Raw genomic sequence first — 23,203 nt, 5'->3', positions numbered from 1 at the left:
AGGCACACCACGCCGTGCACCTTCCCACCAACTGGTTTTCCATCTGTCTCAGACCTCCATTGCTGCATTTGTTTTAGAAAAGAGATTAGGATCTATACATGAAAACTAGAAGGAAATATACCTTATCTATGCAGGGTTTTACACCGATCATAATGCAATCGCCAAATATCTTGCCGTCTTTACTCAGAGCTTTTCTTGCCTGTAGCTTGGACTGGTATTGTAAGTGCATCCAGTTTCCAGTATTTGACATCTAATTAAAAAAGAAAAAAAAAAACGACATTAAGGATTTTTTTTATGCTCATCTTTTATAGCGCTAATGTTTCATAATGCGCTGTTAAAGAAAATTATTAAATTTGTTTCCCCAAGACATAAAGATAACAGAAAAATCCTCCTTACCACGTGTTTTATTATATTCCCATACTGAGCAAACTGTAGTAAGATGTAGGAGGCAGAGGCTTGAGGAAACCTAAAAATCAATGGTATAAGCAGAAGATGTAAGGAAAGAAACAAACATTTAGTCCTCATGCGCTACATAAAAGTAATATGGAACCAGAGACGTCCCGTACTGATCGTGTGGCCAGATTCTCCCCAGCGCACACCTCACTCCAGCTTTGCAATGTGCTTGAGGTATTAAAGAGTATTGAGGTATTAAAGTATTTTAATCAACAGATCTTGGAAGTTCCACAACTGGATGGGTTAATAAACAAAGATTAAAAAAAACAAAAAAAAAAAAAAAAAAAAAAAAACAACCACGTTCCTGTGTCGAGACAATCTTATATATGTGCCCCTGCTATGTACTGTGTAATGTCAGTGCCTGACCGTACAGGGACAGGGTCTGATCATAGCACAACAGCTGGGCCAGGGAAGGGCGAAGGGAAAAAAAAAAAAAAAAGGGAGTATATAGACAGAACAGCAAGGGATCACAGATGATCCTGTGAGGTAAAATATTGCTTAACCCCTTCACCCCCAGCCACTAGAACACCCTAATGACCGGGCCATTTTTTGCAATTCTGACCAGTGTCACTTTGACAGGTTATAACTCTTGAACGCTTCAACGGATCCTGGCGATTCGGAGATTGTTTTTTCGTGACATTTTGTACTTCATGCCAGTGGTAAATTTAGGCCGATATTTTTTGCGTTTGTGAAAATTTAGGAAATTTTGCGAAAATTTCGCAATTTTCAAACTTTATTTTGGAAAATTTGGAAAATTTATGCCCATAAATCTGAGAGATATGTCACACAAAATAGTTACTAAATAACATTTCCCACTTGTCTACTTTACATCAGCGCAATTTTTGAAACAAAATTTTTTTTCCGTTAGGAAGTTAGAAGGGTTCAAAGTTCATCAGCGATTTCCCATTTTTCCAACAAAATGTACAAAATAATTTTTTTTTAGGGACCACATCACATTTGAAGTGACTTTGAGAGGCCTAGGTGACAGAAAATACCCAAAAGTGACCCCATTCTAAAAACTGCACCCCTCACACTGCTCAAAACCACATCCAAGAAGTTTTTTAACCTTTTAGGTGCTTCACAGGAACCAAAGCAATGTGGAAGGAAAAAATGAAAATTTTACTTAAAACACAAAAATGTTACTATAGCCATAAAGAAGGGAATTTTGTTTACTTACCGTAAATTCCTTTTCTTCTAGCTCCAATTGGGAGACCCAGACAATTGGGTGTATAGCTTCTGCCTCCGGAGGCCACACAAAGTATTACACTTAAAAGTGTAAAGCCCCTCCCCTTCTGCCTATACACCGCCCGTGCATCACGGGCTCCTCAGTTTTGGTGCAAAAGCAGGAAGGAGGAAAAATTATAAATTGGTTTAAAGTAAATTCAATCCGAAGGAATTTCGGAGAACTGAAACCATTCAACATGAACAACATGTATACCCAAAGAACAACAGCCCGAAGGGAACAGGGGCGGGTGCTGGGTCTCCCAATTGGAGCTAGAAGAAAAGGAATTTACGGTAAGTAAACAAAATTCCCTTCTTCTTTGTCGCTCCATTGGGAGACCCAGACAATTGGGACGTCCAAAAGCAGTCCCTGGGTGGGTAAAATAATACCTCGTAATAGAGCCGTAAAACGGCCCCTACCTACAGGTGGGCAACCGCCGCCTGAAGGACTCGCCTACCTAGGCTGGCATCTGCCGAAGCATAGGTATGCACCTGATAGTGTTTCGTGAAAGTGTGCAGGCTCGACCAGGTAGCCGCCTGACACACCTGCTGAGCCGTAGCCTGGTGCCGCAAAGCCCAGGACGCACCCACGGCCCTAGTAGAATGGGCCTTCAGCCCTGAGGGAACCGGAAGCCCCGACGATCGGTAAGCTTCGATAATTGGTTCCTTGATCCACCGAGCCAGGGTTGATTTGGAAGCCTGTGTCCCTTTACGCTGTCCAGCGACAAGGACAAAGAGTGCATCTGAGCGGCGCAGTGGCGCCGTACGAGAAATGTAGAGTCTGAGTGCTCTCACCAGATCTAACAAGTGCAAATCCTTTTCACATTGGTGAACTGGATGAGGACAAAAAGAGGGTAAATGGCCAGGGAGAAAAACCCTGAGCAGAGCACCAAGATAGGAATATCCTCCACGACCTGTGGTAGATCTTGGCGGACGTTGGTTTCCTAGCCTGTCTCAGTGGCAATGACCTCTTGAGATAACCCTGATGACGCTAGGATCCAGGACTCAATGGCCAAACAGTCAGGTTGAGGGCCGCAGAATTCAGATGGAAAAACGGCCCTTGAGACAGCAAGTCTGGTCGGTCTGGCAGTGCCCACGGTTGGCCCACCGTGAGATGCCACAGATCCGGGTACCACGACCTCCTCGGCCAGTCTGGAGCGACGAGGATGGCGCGGCGGCAATCGGACCTGATCTTGCGTAACACTCTGGGCAACAGTGCCAGAGGAGGAAACACATAAGGGAGTTGAAACTGCGACCAATCCAAAACTAAGGCGTCTACCGCCAGAGCTCTGTGATCTTGAGACCGCGCCATAAATGTCGGGACCTTGTTGTTGTGCCGGGACGCCATTAGGTCGACGTCTGGCATCCCCCAGCGGCAACAGATCTCCTGAAACACGTCCGGGTGAAGGGACCATTCCCCTGCGTCCATGCCCTGACGACTGAGAAAGTCTGCTTCCCAGTTTTCTACGCCCGGGATGTGAACTGCGGATATGGTGGAGGCTGTGGCTTCCACCCACAGCAGAATCCGCCGGACTTCCTGGAAGGCTTGCCGACTGCGTGTGCCGCCTTGATGGTTGATGTATGCCACCGCTGTTGAGTTGTCCGACTGAATTCGGATCTGCTTGCCTTCCAGCCACGGCTGGAACGCCTTTAGGGCAAGATACACTGCCCTTATCTCCAGAACATTGATCTGAAGGGAGGACTCTGTCTGAGTCCATGTACCCTGAGCCCTGTGGTGGAGAAAAACCGCTCCTCACCTTGACAGGCTCGCGTCCGTCGTGACCACCGCCCAGGATGGGGGTAGGAAGGATTTCCCCTTCGACAGAGAAGTGGGGAGAAGCCACCACTGAAGGGAAGCCTTGGCTGCCCGCGAAAGGGAGACGTTCCTGTCGAGGGACGTCGACTTCCTGTCCCATTTGCGGAGAATGTCCCATTGAAGAGGACGCAGATGAAACTGCGCAAGAGGGACTGCCTCCATTGCTGCTACCATCTTCCCTAGGAAGTGCATGAGGCGCCTCGGGGGGTGTGACTGGCCTTGAAGGAGAGAGTGCACCCCTGTCTGTAGTGAACGCTGTTTGTCCAGCGGAAGTTTCACTATCGCTGAGAGGGTATGAAACTCCATGCCAAGATATGTCAGTGATTGGGCCGGTGTCAGATTTGACTTTGGAAAATTGATGATCCACCCGAAGCTCTGGAGAGTCTCCAGAGCAATGTTCAGGCTGTGTTGGCATGCCACTTGAGAGGTTGCCTTCACAAGCAGATCGTAAGTAAGGGATCACCGAGTGTCCTTGAGAGTGTAGGACTGCTACCACTGTTGCCATGACCTTGGTGAAGACCCGTGGGGCTGTCGCCAGGCCGAAAGGCAGTGCCACGAACTGAAGGTGTTCGTCCCCTATGGCGAAACGCAGGAAGCGCTGATGCTCTGGTGCAATCGGTACGTGGAGATAAGCATCTTTGATGTCGATTGATGCTAGGAAATCTCCTTGGGACATTGAGGCGATGACGGGGCGGAGTGATTCCATCCGGAACCGCCTGGTTTTTACATGCTTGTTGAGCAGTTTGAGGTCCAGAACAGGACGGAAGGATCTCTCCTTTTTTGGCACCACGAACAAGTTGGAGTAAAAACCGTGACCCTGCTGCTGAAGAGAAACAGGGATCACCACTCCTTCCGCCTTCAGCGTGCACACCGCCTGCAGAAGAGCATCAGCTCTCTCGGGGGACGGAGATGTTCTGAAGAATCGAGTCGGAGGACGAGAGCTGAACTCTATCCTGTAACCGTGAGATAGAATGTCTCTCACCCATCGGTCTTTTACTTGTGGCAGCCAGGTGTCGCAAAAGCGGGCGAGCCTGCCACCGACCGAGGATGCGGTGTGAGGAGACTGAAAGTCATGAGGAGGCCGCTTTGGGAGCGGTTCCTCCGGTGGTCTTTTTAGGGCGTGCCTTAGACCGCCATGATCGGAGTTCCTCTGATCCTTCTGAGGCCCTTTGGACGAGGAGAATTGAGACCTGCCCGCGGTCAGAACTTTTTGGAAGCAGAGTCTGCCTTCCATTCACGTAGCCACATGGCCCTGCGGACTAGCACCGAATTGGCGGATGCTACCGCCGTACGGCTCACAGAGTCCAGGACAGCATTAATGGCGTAGGACGCAAACGCCGACGCCTGAGTGGTTAAGGGCATCACTTGCGGAGCAGATGAACGTGTGACCGTATAAATCTGCGCATGACAAGCTGATGGCTTGGGGTGCCCATACGGCTGCGAATGCTGGAGCAAAAGACGCGCCGATAGCTTCCTAGATGGATTTCAACCATAGCTCCATCTGTCTGTCAGTGGCATCTTTGAGTGAAGCCCCATCTTCCACTGCAACTATGGATCTAGCCGCCAGTCTGGAGATTGGAGGATCCACCTTAGGACACTGAGCCCAGCCCTTGACAACGTCAGGGGGGAAGGGATAACGTGTATCCTTAAGGCGCTTGGAAAAACGCTTATCTGGACAAGCCCGGTGTTTCTGGACTGCGTCTCTGAAGTCAGAGTGATCCAGAAATGTACTCAAAGAACGCTTGGGACACCTGAAACGGAATTTCTCCTGCGAAGCTGACTCCTCAATTGGAGGAGCTGGGGGAGAAATATCCAACACCTGATTGATGGACGCTATAAGGTCATTCACTATGGCGTCACCTTCAGGTGTATCTAGGTTGAGAGCGATCGCAGGATCAGAATCCTGATCTGCTACCTCCGCTTCATCTTCCAGAGAGTCCTCCTGCTGAGACCCTGAGCAGTGTGATGAAGTCGAGTGAATTTCCCAGCGAGCCCGCTTAGGCGGCCTGGGACTGCGGTCCGTGTCAGGGACCTCACCCTGGGACCTGTGGGTCACCCCAGGAGCACTTTGCTGCTCCAATTGAGGGGTGCCTTGGGCCAATGATTGAACAGTGCCCGGGGCCTGAATCACCAGTCTGGACTGTAAGGCTTCTAGTATCTTAGCAGACCATTTATCCATACTCTCAGACAGTTTGTCAGCAAATACTGCAAACTCCGTCCCTGTCACCTGGACAGTGGTAGCAGGTGGTTCTACCATGGGCCACCAGTGGCAGGGGCTCCGGCTGAGTAAGAGCCACAGGGGCCGAGCATTGCACACAATGCGGGTCAGTGGAACCTGCCGGTAGGATAGCCGCACATGAGGTACAGGTTGCAAAGTGAGCCTGTGCTTTGGCACCCTTGCTTTTTGCGGACGACATGCTGTTGTCTCCTCTGATACCAAAAATCAACAGTGCGACCATACAGTGTAATGTAAAGTATATATATATATATACACACACACTTCGGCACTCAGTGGGGCCAGCACCACAGGTGCTGCTTACCGACCGCTCAAAGCGGTTGTGTGATCATCAGATTCCCTGCCTGAGCCTCCCTGTTGTCCTCTCCGGTCTGAAGTGCTGACAGGAATGGCTGCCGGCGTTCTGTGGAGAGGAGGGGGCCGTGGGCGTGCCCTTGAAAAGTGCGGGAATCTAGTGCCCCACTGTGCTGAGTGAGGGGGGAGGAGGATACTAGGTATGCTCCAGCCCTCAGCACTGCCGTCCTGTGCAGCGTCCCGCCCTTCCCCTGACTGGCAGGCCTGTGGGCGGGAATAAGCGAAACTAGGCCGCAAAAGCCGGGGACTAAAGTTATAAGCGCGGCCGGCAAATAAGCACGGCCGGCGCGGTAGTCCCCGGCGCACTAACACACCCAGCAGTGCTGCAGTGTGTGTGGCACAAGCGATCCATACGCGGTCCCCACGGGGACACAGAGTACCTCACAGTTGCAGGGCCTTGTCCCTGACGATACTCAGCTCCAGTCCAGCAGAATCCCCAGGGGCTGCGGAGGGAGCACGGTCCCAGTGCCTGGAGACCGATAAGGATCCCACTTCACCCAGAGCCCTGAGAGGGATGGGGAAGGAAAACAGCATGTGGCTCCTGCCTATGTACCCGCAATGGGTACCTCAACCTTAACAGCACCGCCGACCAGAGTGGGGTGAGAAGGGAGCATGCTGGGGGCCCTGTTATGGGCCCTCTTTTCTTCCATCCGACCTAGTCAGCAGCTGCTGCTGACTAAGATGTGGAGCTATGCGTGGATGTCAGCCTCCTTCGCACAAAGCATAAAAACTGAGGAGCCCGTGATGCACGGGGGGTGTATAGGCAGAAGGGGAGGGGCTTTACACTTTTAAGTGTAATACTTTGTGTGGCCTCCGGAGGCAGAAGCTATACACCCAATTGTCTGGGTCTCCCAATGGAGCGACAAAGAAATTTTCATTTTCACAAGGGAGAAAAGAGAAAGGGCACCCTACAATTTATTGTGCATTTTCTCCTGAGTACGCTGATACCTCATATGTGGTAAAAATCAATTGTTTGGGCGCACGGCAGAGCTCGGAAGGGAAGGAGCGCCATTTGAATTTTTGAACGCAAAATTAGCTGAACTCATTAGCGAATGCCATCTCGGGTTTGAAGACCCCCTGAGGTGCCTAAACAATGGAGCTCCCCCACAAGTGACCCCATTTTGGAAACTAAAACCATCAAATAATTTTTCTAGATGTTTGGTGAGCACTTTGAACACCTGGGGGCTTCACAGAAGTTTATAACGTTAAACCGTGAAAAGAAAAAAAAAAAAAAAAAAATTACCACAAAACTGTTGCTTCAACTAGGTAGCTTTTTTTTTCACAATGGCATCAGGAAAAAATGCACCATAAAATGTATTGTGCATTTTTCCCTGAGTACGACGATACCTCATATGTGGTGGAAAGTAATTGTTTTGGCGCATGGCGGGGCTCAGAAGAGAAGGAGCACCATTTGACAGCAAAATTGGTTGGAATCATTAGCTGACATAATGTTGCATTTGGAGACCCCCTGAGGTGCCTAAACAATGGAGCTCCCCCACAAGTGACCCCATTTTGGAAACTAGACCCCTCAAGGAGTTTATCTAGATGTTTAGCAAACCCCAAGGGGCTCCACAGAAGTTGATAATGTTGAGCCATGAATACAATTTTATTTTTTATTTTTTTCACCACAAAACTGTCACTTGAACCAGGTAGCTTTTCTTTCACAAGGGTATCAGGAAAAAATGCACCATGAAATTTATAGTGCATTTTTTCCTGAGTACGACGATACCTCATATATGGTGGAAAGTAATTGTTTGGGCGCATGGCGGGGCTCAGAAGAGAAGGAACGCCATTTGACTTTTCAAACGCACAGACGCGGTGCACTGATCGGCCACTGCAGGATGCACGGTCGGATGACATACAAAAAGCGTCGGGGATATGGAAAAAAAAAAAAACAGTCACGCCAAAAATTGAGCAGGGATGCCGATCCGTTATGTACATCCCTGATCTGTCCGTGCGTCCCGCCGAGCGCTGATGCGATACAAAAAGAGTCAGGGATACGAGGAAAAAAAAAAAAGTCCCGCCGAAAACGGACCACAGATGCAGATACGTTATCTGCATCCCCAATTAGCGCACGGACGGATTAGGTGTAAAAATGGACAGGGAATACAGGTAAAAAAAAAAAGTTATACTCACAGTACCCAGAGGATTAGCAGGAGGATCACTGACCAGAAGAATTGCAGGAGGAACAGAAGGCAAGCGAGATGGACAGCTTTACAGGAGCAGCAGGCAGGACGTTTGACAGCTCTGCAGAATACCCAGGAAGGACCCAGCGATGGAGGCAGATGTGATCGGGCCAGTGAAGACCTCGGATGACCCGGTGAAGACAGGTAAGAGGACGTCGGGGGGAGAGCAGAGGGGTAGGGGGAGAGCAGAGGGGGATACCAGAGAAGGAGCTGCAGAAGCAGAATAGAGGTCATGGGGGAGGCAGGCAGATCGCGGGGGGAGCAGATCGGGATGTCGGGGGGCATATCGGGGCGTAGGGGGGAAGATGGCAGGGGGGCACAGGCAGGGGCCATCACGGGAGCGCGCACGGGCTGCAAGGTGAGCACAGTACTCACGTGGAGCAGGAGCAGTGACATCGACGGCGGCAGCGTGGTACCACAAGTACCAGCCAGTGCACGCTGCAGACATGTTGGGGGAGGGCTTCCCAGACCAGCACAGGCCTGGGGAGGGCGGCCACCTACAGATCAGACCGCCCCACTGCACACTGATTGGAGCGATTGCGCGTCATAGCACAAAATCGCGCCAATCAGTGCTGCAGGGGCTGGGGGCGACATGTTTGAGGTCCAGCTATGATCTGCTGTAGCATCTCAAAGCCGGATCTCACAGTATCACACTAATTCAGGCATTATTTTTGCCGAAATTAGTGCGAACGATGTGGTTGGCGGTTCAGATTTGAACAGCCAATCACATCGATCATCGATGGGGGGTGGCGATTCCACCCCCCCGGCGTCAAGCAAAGGTCCCCTGCTGTAAGAAACAGCAGGGGACATCATTTGAAAGCCGTTGCGATGGCCACGGCAATCCAATGAACTTTAGGCAGTAAAGTTACGTCCATGGTCGTTAGGTCACGTTAAAAAATAGGACGTAATTTTACTGCCCGCGGTCGTGAAGGGGTTAAACCAGGCAGAAAAAGATGTTACCTCACAGAAAGCAGCAGCCATGATCCTCTGCTGTCCAGTCTGTATACGCTTTTGAAACTTCCCCTTCTCAAGAGATGAGGCATGATCAGACCATGTCCCTGTACGGTCAGACACAGCCATTACACAGTACATAGCAGGGACACATAGATAAGATTATCTCCACTTTTTAAAACACATCCAGTTGTGGAGATTATTATTATACTTAAAGACTATCCTAATCACTAGGAGGTAGATAACAGGCCCATTGCCATCTGACCACATCAGTTTGTTGTTTTTTTAATCACCCTTAAAATTCAACTGCACGACACCTTCTCACACAAGAACGTATAGCCATATAGAATATGCTTCTGTTGCATCCTTCAACTTCATTCCTACAGTGCATTGAAGCATGTAGGACAGATAGTGCAGGGTATCCCGAGATTCAAACAGATCTCAGTTACTTTTATTCTCTAGTCTTATAAATTGGAGATTTAAAAAGAAAAAAAAAATAATACAACATGGCTCACCCATATACTGTGACCCACGTATCGTTCAGTTGGTCATTGGAGGTCAGAGTATCACCTTGTGTGTAAAATGGATCGAGCTGAGCGGGTGATAATGAGGATTTTCTGTTCTGCATAATGGTTGCTGGACTGAATGCACTTGAAGCTGTGGAAATAAAAGATTATTGAACTAATTAATTGCAAGACTGGGCTAAAATAAATATTTTTATTAATACTAAACAATGGATACAAATACCACCCTTTGCCTTTAAGGCCCTGTGCACACTAGAAAAAGGATTTTTCTCAAGAAATTTGAGTGAAAGATTAGCGCACTTGCGTTAAAAAAACGCATCAATAATGCATGAGTTTTTAACGCGTTTTTTTCCGCAGGTTGGTCCCGGAGTTATTTTACCATTATCTATGGCAAAAAACGCAGGTACCTGCAGAAAAGAAGTGACATGCTCATTATTTTTCTCAAGAAATTCTGCAGAAAGAATGTTCTTGAGAAAAAAAAAAAAAAAAACGAAAAAAAAAAACAAAAAACCACCACACACGTGTGCGCACAGCTAATTTTTTCCATAGGTTTTGCTGGGGAATGTCTGCAGAAAGGCTACAACCATTTTCTCAAGAAATTTCTGCAGCAAAAACGCGGGTAAAAACGCAGTGTGTGCACAGGGCCTAAACCATATCTTCTAAATACAAAATCTCTCCCATAGGCTGTTTCAGACGTCCGTGTTTCAGGTACGTGTGACATCAGTTTTTAACACGGATGCCACACGTACCCATATTATTCTATGATGTTACTCACACATCGTGTTTTCACACAACCGTGTGACTCCTCGTGGCCCTGCACGCGCACACGACGGCATGTCCATTTTTTCTCCGGCAGCACGGGTGTCACACGGATCGCACACTGATGTAATCCGTGTGACATCACTGCGACACGGACCGGAGAAAAACACGGGTCTTTTAAATAAAAAGATTTTCTATACAGGTAGTCCTCGAGTTACGACGATCTTGAGTTCCGTCGTTTCGTGGTTACGACGCTTCATTCCGACTTACGCGGTTTTGCGTCGTAAGTCGAACTACGTGCAACTACGTGCAGCAGCAGAAGAATAGAGTCACGTACTGTACACTGTACCCGGTTACAGAGGAAAACGAGTCTTCTGCACGCCATGACAATAAGCCTGTTCTCTCTTTGGAATTGTTATTTGTTTATTACAGTACTGTACACTGTTTATTACTGTTACAGCACTTATAGTACACTATTTCATTAAACGTACTGTACTGCACAATATTTTACTATACCTGTGATTATTGATAATTATGTAGGGTACTGTGTTAGAATAGGTGTAGGGATAGGCTAAGTGTTTGCAGTACTGTACTATTATGGTACAGTACAGTATAAACGTATGGTCCGACTTACGCCGAAATACGGTTTACGCCGCCGCCTAAGAACGGATCAACCTCATAAGTCGAGGACTACCTCTATTCACCTGTATCCAGCGCTGTTTTCTTCAGCTCTGCTGTCTCCCGCTCCTGACCACTGCTCATTATACTCACTGAATATTCACTGCCCAAGGAGCTGGAAGCCGGAGCATAGTCTAGGACAGCATCGCGGGGATAGACGAGTATGCAGCAACAATGTGTGTGCACTGACGTCCAGGTCATCAGAGTTCCCAATGAACTCTGATGAACTCATGAAGTCACCATCCTGACACCCTCTGTAGCGCAGGTGTTGCGGGAGTGTCATCAAAGTTCTTTGAGAAATCCGATGACCTCCTGAACGTCACTGCACACACATTGCTTGCTTGCTGAATACTCAGCTGTCACCGCTGTCCCCGCGATGCTCCGGCTTCCAGCTATTCAGTGCAGTGAATAATCAATGAATATAATGAGCGGCGGTCAGAAGCAGGAGGGCCGAAGAAAACCGCACTGGATACAGGTGACTATAGAACGTCTTTATTTCAAAGACCCATTTTTTTCTCTGATACGTGTCACACGTATGCAAAAGCACATGACACACGTATGACCATAACCATGCGTGTGGCTTGTACCTGATTAAATACAGACGTCTGAAGCCGGCCTTAAAGTGTAACGTGTATAAGGGTATGTGCGCACGTTGCTTTTTACCTGCTTTTTACCTGCTTTTTTGCTGCTTTTTCTTCTGCGCTGTTTAATGCCAAAATGGATGTGTTCTTCTATTCAAAGTCTATGGGAATTTGGGTTTCTTGTTCACACTATGTTGTTCAAAATGCTGCCTTTTTGTGGCAGAACTTTGGTCAAAAACTCAGCTTTTCAAAGAAGCAACATGTCAATTGTTTTTGCCATTTGGGTTTTGCACTGCAAAGCTGAGTTTTTGACCAAAGTTCTGCCACAAAAAGGCAGCATTTTGAACAACATAGTGTGAACAAGAAACCCAAATTCCCATAGACTTTGCTTGAATAGAAGAACACATCCATTTTGGCATTAAACAGCGCAGAAGAAAAAGCAGCAAAAAAGCAGGTAAAAAGCAACGTGCGCACATACCCTAAGTAACCAATTCTGCCAAACAGGTTATAATCATCATCAATGTCATATGTAGGGTAAAAGAACGTCATTACATGAAACAGAAACAGCTGTGTAGGAGGCTTTAAACTTGGTGAGAAATAGCCAAACTCTGCTACAAATGTGAGGTTGTAGAAGACAGTTTCAGCGCAGTCGAATAAAAGACATCATGCCTAGTTCACTTTGTAATCGAGGGATCTAGCTGTGCCATCAGCTCAGATCTAATGGAGGGGATATCAAATATATAGGCCTCCATCAGAAATGCTGCCACTGTACTGAAAGGATATCCCTGATGAGGGGGGGCGCCATTACGCAACATAGGGTGCTGACCTCCGCTGCCAGGTAGGGCACAGGAGGGAGTGGCTCAATTAGGGTCAGCATTATTTTTCTCCCTTTTCTGTGCACTTACAGTAAATCATTGATTTTTTTTTGTTTACAAAAATCACACCTGGTTGGGATTTTAATATTATTCTAACAAAAACATGATTTTAAAGGGTTTTTTGTTCTTTGTACTTATTTTTGAGTCTGACTGTTGCTATTCATTTGTATCGGAGTTAAAAAAATAAATAAATAAAAAATTGACAAGTGCATAAACGCGGCAGACTCTATTCCCAAACGGCCCGGTTCTTAAGGTAGGACGAAATCTATCATAAAAGTGTGGAATATCCCATGGGTAAGTCATACCTATAGAAGGTGACAAAAACCTTTTAGGAGAGGCAAGTTACCACCAGAGGTGTCTACACCACATGCAGAATTATTAGGCAAGTTGAGTTTTAGAGGATTTTTTTATTATTGATCAACAACTATGTTCTCAATCAACCCAAAAAACTCATAAATATCAAAGCTTAATATTTTTGGAAGTTGGAGTGGTTTTTTTTTTAGATTTGGCTATGTTAGGAGGATATCTGTTTGTGCAGGTAACTATTACTGTGCAGAATTATTAGGCAACTTAATAAAAACCAAATATATTCCCATCTCACTTATTTTTAAATTTTGTGCAGTTATATTGGTTTACCTGGTGAAAAAACGGATTTTTCTGTACTCACCGTAAAATCGTTTTCTCTTGGCCATCATTGGGGGACACAGGACCATGGGTGTTATGCTGCCTATCCATAGGAGGACACTAAGTAGATGCAAAAGACATTAGCTCCTCCTCTGCAGTATACACCCCCTGGCCGGGCCAGGCAACCTCAGTTTTAGTACACAAGCAGTAGGAGAAAAAAAATAGTAAGAACTTATCTCGGAGGAACATGAGGGGGGGGAAAAAAAAAAAAAAAGTCATAACCAAATAAGGTACTGAGAGAACCAAGGCCCAACAGGGCAACAGGGTGGGTGCTGTGTCCCCCAATGATGGCTAAGAGAAAACGATTTTACGATGAGTACATAAAAATCCGTTTTTCTCTGACGCCTCATTGGGGGGACACAGGACCATGGGACGTCCTAAAGCAGTCCATGGGTGGGAAAAATAAAAGAAAGACAACACAACCCAAGGACAAGGAACCAGTCCCAGACAGCCTGGAGCGCCTACTGAGAGAGGTGCTCTACTGCCGTTTGCAGAATTTTCCTACCCAGATTTGCCTTAGCTGAAACCTGGGTATGGACTCTAATACTTTGAAAAAGTATGTAGGCTAGACCAGGTCGCAGCCTTACACACCTGTTCCACTGAAGCCTGATGCCGAATGGCCCACGAAGCTCCAACTGCCCGTGTGGAATGAGCCCGCAGCCCACTAGGAATGGGCTTGAGTTGCAAGCGGTAGACTTCCTGGATCGCAGAGCGAATCCAGAAAGCCAGAGTTGCCTTTGAAGCTGCCTGTCCCTTCTTAGGCCCCTCAGGAATGACGAACAAAGAGTCCGTTTTCCTAAAGGGGGCTGTCCTGGATATGTAATATCTGAGAGCTCTGACGAGGTCTAACGAATGCAGAGACCTTTCCACCCTATGAACTGGGTGTGGACAAAAGGAAGGCAGAACAATGTCCTCGTTCAAATGAACCGGGGTAGGAACCTTTGGAAGAAAATCCGGTAGGGGGCGCAGAACCACCTTGTCCTGGTGAAAGATCATAAAAGGCTCGCAGCAAGAGAGTGCTGCCAGATCGGAAACCCGTCTGATGGACGTAATTGCCACCAGGAATGTTACCTTCCAGGACAGAAGAGCAAGGGAGGATTCCTTGAGAGGTTCAAAGGGGAACCTCTGGAGACCGTCCAGAACGAGATTGAGGTCCCATGGGTCCAGCGGCCGTTTGTACGGGGGAACTAGATAGGAAACGCCCTGGAGGAAGGTCTTGACTTGTGGTTTTTGAGCCAGGCGGCATTGGTAGAAGATTGAGAGCGCTGAGACCTGCCCTTTAAAGGGAACTGAGAGCCAACCCCGCTTGCAAGCCAGACTGCAGAAAGTCGAGAATTCTGGGAATGGCCAGAGGCATAGGCTGGACGTTAGTTTCCCTGCACCATGAAAGGAAGATTTTCCACGTACGGTGGTAAATGTGGGATGACGCAGGCTTTCGGGCGCTGATCATGGTGGACATAACCGCGGGGGAGAATCCCGCTCTTGTTAATACAAAGGTCTTAATGGCCATGCCGTCAGCTTCAGGGCTCTGGAACTCTGATGGGAAATGGGCCCTTGGGATGTCTGGGATGTCTGGAAGGCGCCATGGTACGTCTGCGAGCATTTGTACTAATTCGGCGTACCAGGCGCGCCTGGGCCAGTCCGGTGCTATCAGTATCACTGGGACTCACTCTGCCTTGATCTTCCTGATTACCCGCGGCAGCAGGGGTAGAGGTGGAAATATGTAAGGCAGGCGGAAGTGGTGCCAGGAGCAGACTAGAGCATCCGCACCGATGGACTGCGGGTCGCGTGACCTGGCTATGAACGCGGGTACCTTTGTGTTCAACCTTGAGGCCATTAGATCCACATCTGGTGTACCCCAGCGAGTGCAGATGTGTAGGAACACTTCTGGGTGGAGACCACTCTCCGGCGGCCAGGCCTTGGCGACTTAGAAAGTCTGCTGCCCAGTTCTCTACTCCCGGTATGTGTACCGCTGATATCACTGACCCTGTCGATTCGGCCCAGCTGAGGATCTTGTGGGCTTCGAGATAAGCTGCTTTGCTGCGGGTGCCCCCCTGCCGATTGATATAGGCTACAGCTGTCGCATTGTCCGATTGGACTCGAATCTGACGACCCGCTAGCAGAGGGCAGAACGCCCTGAGCACGAGGAAGATCGCGCGGATTTCCAGGATGTTTATGGGTAGGGAAGACTCCTGGGGCGTCCAACGTCTTTGAGCAGTGTGGTGCCGGTACACTGCTCCCCAGCCTAGGAGGCTGGCGTCCGTGGTCAGGACCAGCCAGTTCACTGGGAGAAAAGATCTCCCCTTCGATAGGGATGAGGACCAAAACCACCAGCGTAGTGCATACCTGACTGAAGGCGTCAGGTGAAGATGTTTGTCCAGGGAGAAGGGGCTCTTGTCCCAGGCAGCTAGAAGGGCTAGCTGCAGTGGGCGGAGGTGCAGTTGAGCGAAGGGTACTGCCTCCATAGCCGCCACCATCCTGCCGAGCACCTTCATGCTGAATCGAATGGAGAGAGACGGAGGACGTAGAAGGCAGCGTACCGCTTGTCGAAGAGTGATTGCCTTGTCCTGAGGGAGATAGATCAAGCCCCGACGGGTCTCCAGGGACATGCCCAGGAAGGTGATGGATCGTGATGGGACCGGGGATGATTTGTCTAGATTCAGTAGCCACCCTAAGCGGGATAGGGCGTCCATGGTGATCTGTACGCTGGTTGAGCAGTCGCGGAAGGAGGGGGCCTTGATGAGGTCGTCCAAGTAAGGGAGAACGACTACTCCCCTGGCGTGAAGGACGCTCATGGCGGCCGCCATGACTTTGGTGAAGACCCTTGGTGCGGTGGCAAGGCCGAAGGGTAGGGCTACGAATTGAAAATGGGAGTCCTGAACTGCGAAGCGGAGGAACTTTTGGTGATGTGGGGCGATAGGTATGTGCAGGTACGCGTCCTTGATATCTATGGAGGCGAGGAATTCCCCTTCGACCATGGATGCAATAATGGACCTTAGGGACTCCATTCTGAATCTCCATACGTGCACATGTTTGTTCAGGTGTTTGAGGTCCAGGATGGGTCGAACTGACCCATCCTTTTTGGGGACCACAAAGAGGTTGGAATAAAAACCCCTGAACTTCTCGTCGTCCAGGACGGGTATTATCACTCCTGCTGTTTAGAGCGAGTGGATTGCTGAGAAAAAAGCCTCGCGTCGTTTTCGAGTCTTTGGGGGGGGTTTGAGAGAACGAACCGACTCGGGGGTCGGGTCCGAAATTCTATGTGGTAACCGGAAGACACAAGGTCTCGCACCCATTTGTCGTCTGAGGCGGCAGCCCAGATGTGACGAAAGAGCTGCAGTCGACCTCCTACAATGAGTGTCTTCCGGGGCGCCGAAGGAGTCACGAGGGGGGAAAACGTCGTGGACGAGTCTCCCTAGTCCTGGACTGTTTCGGCCTAGGCTGCCATGACGAAGTGGGTTTCAGGGAGTGCTGAGAAGGTCGGTCCCTACGTAGTCCACGGCTAGTGGCGGGTGCAGAGCGGGATGTCGACCAACCAAATGAGTTCCAAAAGGAGCGGAACGAGGACTGTGGACGTCTGGTGAAGGTCGTCCTGGACTTCAGCTGGGGGAGGGAGGTACTCTTTCCTCCCGTGGCGTCAGAAATGAGCTTGTCCAGACGTTCGCCAAACAATCGGTCTGGAAAAAAGGGAAGGCCCGTGAGAGACTTCTTGGAGGCAGAGTCCGCTCGCAATTGTCGGAGCCAGAGAGCTCTACGGATGGCTATGGTATTTGAGGCGGCAAAAAGCTCCGCAGGTAGCAGCGTCAATGGAGGCCTGCATGAGGTACTCCACCGCTGCGGCAATTTGAGCTATTACCTCTGTGAAGGTATGAGGGAACTGGGATTCCTCAAGCGAAGTGTTAAGAGATTCTGCCCAGACCGAGATCGCCTTTGCGACACACACAGAGGCAAAGGAGGGCGAGAGGGAGGAACCCGCAGCCTCGAAGGCAGAGCGGGTGAGGTGTTCTACCTGTCTGTCGGGTCCTTGATGGAGGAACCATAGGGTAAAAGACAGGAGCGTCTTTGTGGCAAGGCAGGAGACTGGGAGGGGGTGGACCGAGGACGGATCGGCCCAGCCCCTAGGGGCAGGTGAGGCAAAAGGGTACCGGGACTCCATGAGTTTACGGTTACCGAAGCGCCTGTCCCTTTGCTTTGTGAGGATATCCTGAAACTCTGGGTGAGAGGGCGAGAGTGGTAGTGGATGGGGGATCCTCCACATGCAGAGTTTGGTTGATTGCAATATAGACTCCCTTATAGCAGCAGTTTGATCATCTGGGGAGGGTGAAACCAAGGAATCATCCTGGTACAAACAGCATTCTCCCTCCTCCGGCTCTTCAGAAGCCATGGAGCGTGTGGGAGAGCCTGCCCTGTGTGCTCCCGAGGGAGAGCCATGGGGGCCATGAGAGAGTGCTGGAGACACCCGGCCGTGTGCGCTTTTTCTGATCCCTGCAACCGGTGAAGCATGGGCCCGGATTACCTCAGAAGGCCCCTCCATAGGGGTATCCTCAGGCTGCGTTCCGTCCAGGGGCCCAGAAGGGTGTGGAGGACGACATTGCATAGCCAGCACCAGGTTCTGTGAGTTTTTCCATGGATTGGGACAGAAACTGTGCCCATTCCAGTGGGCTGGGAGCCCTAGGCTCTGGGCTGACTGTTGCGGCGGCGGGGGTGGTCTTGGGGGGGCTATAGGGGCACAGGACTCACAGAGAGAAGAGGTGTGTTTACGTGGTAGCTCAGTGTGGCAGGCAGTGCAGGCTGAATAATAGATTATGTGAGCCTTAGCACTCTTAGTACCCTTAGAATTCTGCATGTTCCTAATAGGAGTATGCCAGGAGGGGGAGCAATGATATGCAGAGCTACAAGTGAAGCAGTGGGAAGCAAGGATTGTATTTGCTTCGGTGTACCTCACCAGAATCAGCCGATGGCCCTGCGTCCTCAGGAAGGAGTAAGCCCGCTCTGTGGAGAACTTCGCGCGCTTTCCTGGGGGGGAGGGGGCTTATCGCGGCCCACGGGGGGGCAGGGCTTAGCGCTAAAAGAGCGCCAAGAAGAAGTCAGTGTGCCCCCTGCTGTCGGTAGTAAAAAAACGGCGGGAAGGTAGCTTCTGTGACAGTTTTTCTCCCACTCCCTCCAGTCAGCACACAGCTCGCCACTGGTAGATTATCTCTGCAGGATTCCCTGCAATCAGCAAGGGACTCCCCCTCCTCCAGCCAGCACGCAGCTAGAGGGAATAAACACTGAGTTCATGAGCCCTGGGAGCCCTCCCCCCGCCACCAGTAGATTATCTCTGCAGGGTTCCCTGCAATCAGCAAGGGACTTTCCCCTCCTGCAGCCAGCACGCAGCTATGGTGGGAATAAAGACTGTAAATTCAGCAGTCCTGGGGGCCTTCCCTGCACCGTCTTTCTCCCTTTGTCTGGGAAACCAGTCAGGGGGGGGATCTCACCTTAACACTGCCTCAGTCCAGGCAGTGGAATAGCAGAGTCAGCTTGCTGTGTCCGGCCACACAGGTGCAATGTATCAACTCAGAGCCTGCAAAGAGGAGCTGAGGAATTGTGCCTCTGCCCTGGGCTCTGGAAAATCGGTGTCTGTGGGACCCGTCGTCCAGTAAAAGGCAGCCCAGGATCTAGCGTCGCAGGAGGGGGTACGTGGAGGCGACACTCCGCGTTCCCACCCGTTGATGGTATTGGGAGATCAGTCCCTTGGGGAAACAGTCGCCCTCAAAAAAAATAACAAAACCTTGACAGGATGTGCCTCCTACAGACACTAAGCTAAAACTGAGGTTGCCTGGACCGGCCAGGGGGTGTATACTGCAGAGGAGGAGCTAATGTCTTTTGCATCTACTTAGTGTCCTCCTATGGATAGGCAGCATAACACCCATGGTCCTGTGTCCGCCAATGAGGCGTCAGAGAAATAAACATTTCTGACATGCAAAAACAAAACCCCCAAAAAATAGTGACCAATATAGCCACCTTTCTTTATGATGACACTCAACAGCCTACCATCCATAGATTCTGTCAGTTGCTTGATCTGTTTACGATCAACATTGCGTGCAGCAGCCACCACAGCCTCCCAGACACTGTTCCGAGAGGTGTATTGTTTTCCCTCCCTGTAGATCTCACATTTGAGGGACCACAGGTTCTCTACGGGGTTCAGATCAGGTGAACAAACAGGCCATGTCATTATTTTATCATCTTTTAGACCTTTACTGGCCAGCCATGCTGTGGAGTAGTTGGATGCATGTGATGGAGCATTATCCTGCATGAAAATCATGTTTTTCGTGAATGATACCGACTTGTTCCTGTACCACTGCTTGAAGAAGTTGTCTTCCAGAAACTGGCAGTAAGTCTGGGAGTTGAGCTTCACTCCATCCTCAACCCGAAAAGGTCCCACAAGTTCATCTTTGATGATCCCATCCCATACCAGTAGCCCACCTCCACCTTGCTGGCGTCTGAGTCGGAGTGGAGCTCTCTGTCCTTTACTGACCCAGCCTCTGGCCCATCCATCTGGCCTATCAAGAGTCACTCTCATTTAATCAGTCCATAAAACCTTTGAAAAAAATCAGTCTTAAGATATTTCTTGGCCCAGTCTTGACATTTTATCTTATGTTTCTTGTTCAAAGGTGGTGGTTTTTCAGCCTTCCTTACCTTGGCCATGTCCCTGAGTATGGCACACCTTGTGCTTTTTGATACTCCAGTAACGTTGCAGCTCTGAAATATGGCCAAACTGGTGGCAAATGGCATCTTGGCAGATTCATGCTCGATTTTCCTCAATTTATGGGCAGTTATTTTGCTTTTTTTTTTTGCCCAACACGCTTCTTGCGACCCTGTTGGCTATTTGCCATGAAACGCTTGATTTTTCGGTGATCACGCTTCAAAAGTTTGGCAATTTCAAGACTGCTGCATCCCTCTGCAAGACATCTCACAATTTTGGACTTTTCAGAGCCAGAAATAGCAATAACCTTATTGAAATCCCCCTGTTCAGAAATGGTAAGTAGCAGATGGGGTCAGATCAAGGAAACAAAAAATCCTAAAACATAACATTTATTAGATATACAGATAAAAGGGTGGACTGCCACCATAAAAGAATAAAATGTTTGTCAAGGGCTGCAGAATGTAAACTAACAGCCCCCAAACAGTATATATATAAGGCACACACTACAAGAGGTATGAATGTAAGTCACACTCAAACCTGTATAAGTAATAACAGCTGGGATGGTTGCTTCATCAAGATCAAACAATAATTGGCAACCATACAAATAGAAAAAACGGCCTTACCGTATTTTCAAAAGGGCATATGATGGTATGGCTCAAAGTCAGGTGACCCCATGTAGGTCTTGCATAAATACCTTTACTTCGCTCAAACCATACCAAGGTACCTCCCGACGCGTTTCAAAGGATTATCATCAGGGGAGTCTTTTCAGGGTACAAGTCATCGTATCAGTAATCATACCAGACTGATATATAATCAAAATTGCCCCATAGGACGGACCCAAATAAAGTCCGGCAGGGAAGAACGCCCAGCCGCAGGTGCCGCCCTTGACAAACATTTTATTCTTTTATGGTGGCAGTCCACCCTTTTATCTGTATATCTAATAAATGTTATGTTTTAGGATTTTTTGTTTCCTTGATCTGACCCCATCTGCTACTTACCACTTTTCAGAGCCAGTCAAATCTCTCTTTTGACCCATTTTGCTAAAGGAAAGGAAGTTGTCTAACAAGTATGCACCACTTATATAGAGTGTTGATGTCATTACACCACACCCCTCATTACAGAGATGCACATCACCTGATTTACTTAATTGGTAGTTGCCTCTCAAGCCTATACAGCTTGGAGTAGGACAACATGTATAAAAAGTATCGTGATCAAAATAGTAATTTGCCTAATAATTCTGCACACAGTGTTTTGGTAACTTATTTCCATCACCCTTTTGAGAACAATGTATAGTTGGATGAGCGGATGGTATTGACGGAAAAAGGAGGTCAAGTGAGATTGCAGAAGTTCGTAGTGTGTGACCAGATCCTGTACACAGCAGAGAGGTGTCCAATGGAAAGCTGCTGTTGTACCCAGGTGGCCAAGCTCAATATTATTTCACAACCTTAAGTGCTTTAAATAACTAGAAGCGCACTTTAACTCCGCAGCTGTGTTACTATCTACAGTCCCCTCCGATGCAAGTGCCGATCTCGCAGTGTTGGTACTGGACCTCGCAGAGCTCGTGACACCCCTGCAGCCAATGTCATACCGACACCGCAGGAATAGCGCCTGCACTAGAGGAGATACTAGCAGTTATTTTATAAGTGGGGCAACATATTGATTAAGAAGGGGTTGTCCAAGTAGTGGAAAACTCATTTAATCCAGGAGGTCCTCTGTACCCAGAACAGTTATATCTTGTATTTTGGGGCTGTAATTTACCTGCGTATGGAGTTGATGGAGTTGACTGAATTCCTGCAGTGAAAGTCATCTGCAATTTAAAACAAAAATAAAACATTAAGGAACAGTCCATCATGTAATCCAGAGCTACTCCCGCTAATCTGATGTCATCTCAGACCTGCTCCAGTGGCACATGATGGAGGGGGAAGTATTTAGGGTATGCCTCATGTTGCATACAATAAAGATATGACATGTTTGGAACTGTAAGGGCTAAGCCACACGGCGAGAAAATCGGTGCGAGTGGAGTGCGATAAAACATCGCATTCCCCTCGGACCAATTCTAGCCTGTGTGTCAGCACACATGGGCGATTATTTTCTCAGCCCTAATCGGACTGAGAAAACAATCGCAGCATGCTGCGATTGTAAGGCTGGTTTCACACTACGTCTTTTTAACATCCGTCCTTAACGTTATTTTAGCGGACAAGCGGATCCAGTGCAAATGCGTTTTCATTTCAATGCATTTGCAATGGACTCGCGTTAACATCCGTTCACCTGCGTTTGCGTGCGTTATAGTGAGGATCCAGTGACTTGCAGTTTTTTAACATGTTTCAAAAACGCTACTTGTAGCGTTTTTGAGCTCCGTCCAAATACTGCAAATTTCTGGATCCTGACTATAACGCACGCAAACGCAGGTGAACGCTGGCATGCTGATAGACAGGATCCTGCTTTTGTACTGAGCATGCCCAGAACCAGTCTCGCGTGATATATATCTATCCCTCTCTCCTTCCTCTCTCCTTCCTCTCTCCTTCCTCTCTCCTTCCTCTCTCCTTCCTCTCTCCTTCCTCTCTCCTTCCTCTCTCCTTCCTCTCTCCTTCCTCTCTCCTTCCTCTCTCCTTCCTCTCTCCCCCACCTGAGAGCTGCGGACACTCGTAACCAAGGTAAATATCGCGTAACCACTTCTCTTAGTTACCCGATGTTTACGTTGGTTACGTGTGCAGGCAGCCCTGCTCCTAGCAGCTGCAGACACTCGTAACAAAGATAAATATCGGGTATCCAAGGCCGATGTTTACCTTGGTTACCAGCGTCTGCAGCTGTCAGAAGCCGGCTCCCAGTCTAGTTCCCCTCACTCCCGATCACATGACTCCAATGCCCGCCCCTAAACATCCAGTGCAGGATCCTGCAAAATAACATATGCGTTTGCATACGTTATTTGCTGTAAAAGCAGGATCCGTACTTCCGCTAAAAAAAACGTTTTCAGCGGATGTTAAAAAGACGTAGTGTGAAACTAGCCTAATCCGAGACTCTTTCTCTCGCACCCATTCAAGTGAATGGGGCGAGAGAAAAATCGCACTGCACTCGCGGTACACTGGTGTACCGTGCGTGCAGAGCGAGAATGTCTATAGCCGGCTACACAGGCGAGAGGGAGAGAAATCCCTCCCTCCCCTCTTGAGTGCCGGCCCGCCCCCCGCAGCTGAGGTCTGCTC

General features: G+C 48.9%; 1 protein-coding gene across 2 annotated transcripts in view; it reads right to left on the bottom strand.

Moving 5' to 3' along the window:
• LOC142301813 (nucleoporin NUP35-like) overlaps positions 1 to 23,203 on the bottom strand; it is a 41,801-nt gene that overhangs the window by 2,895 nt on the left and 15,703 nt on the right. For both annotated transcript variants that reach the window (XM_075342841.1, XM_075342842.1), the window contains exons 4-7: positions 21,762 to 21,810; positions 9,733 to 9,874; positions 397 to 466; positions 122 to 250 (exon numbers count right to left, since the gene is read on the bottom strand). In XM_075342841.1, the coding sequence (XP_075198956.1) occupies positions 122 to 250; positions 397 to 466; positions 9,733 to 9,874; positions 21,762 to 21,810 (390 nt within the window). The remainder of the gene's footprint in view (positions 1 to 121; positions 251 to 396; positions 467 to 9,732; positions 9,875 to 21,761; positions 21,811 to 23,203) is intronic.

This window comes from Anomaloglossus baeobatrachus, chromosome 4 (assembly GCF_048569485.1).
Source record: "Anomaloglossus baeobatrachus isolate aAnoBae1 chromosome 4, aAnoBae1.hap1, whole genome shotgun sequence".
NCBI classification, from domain to species: domain Eukaryota; kingdom Metazoa; phylum Chordata; class Amphibia; order Anura; family Aromobatidae; genus Anomaloglossus; species Anomaloglossus baeobatrachus.
Note: the sequence above shows the minus strand (reverse complement) of the source record. Positions and strands in the feature narration are given on the sequence as shown.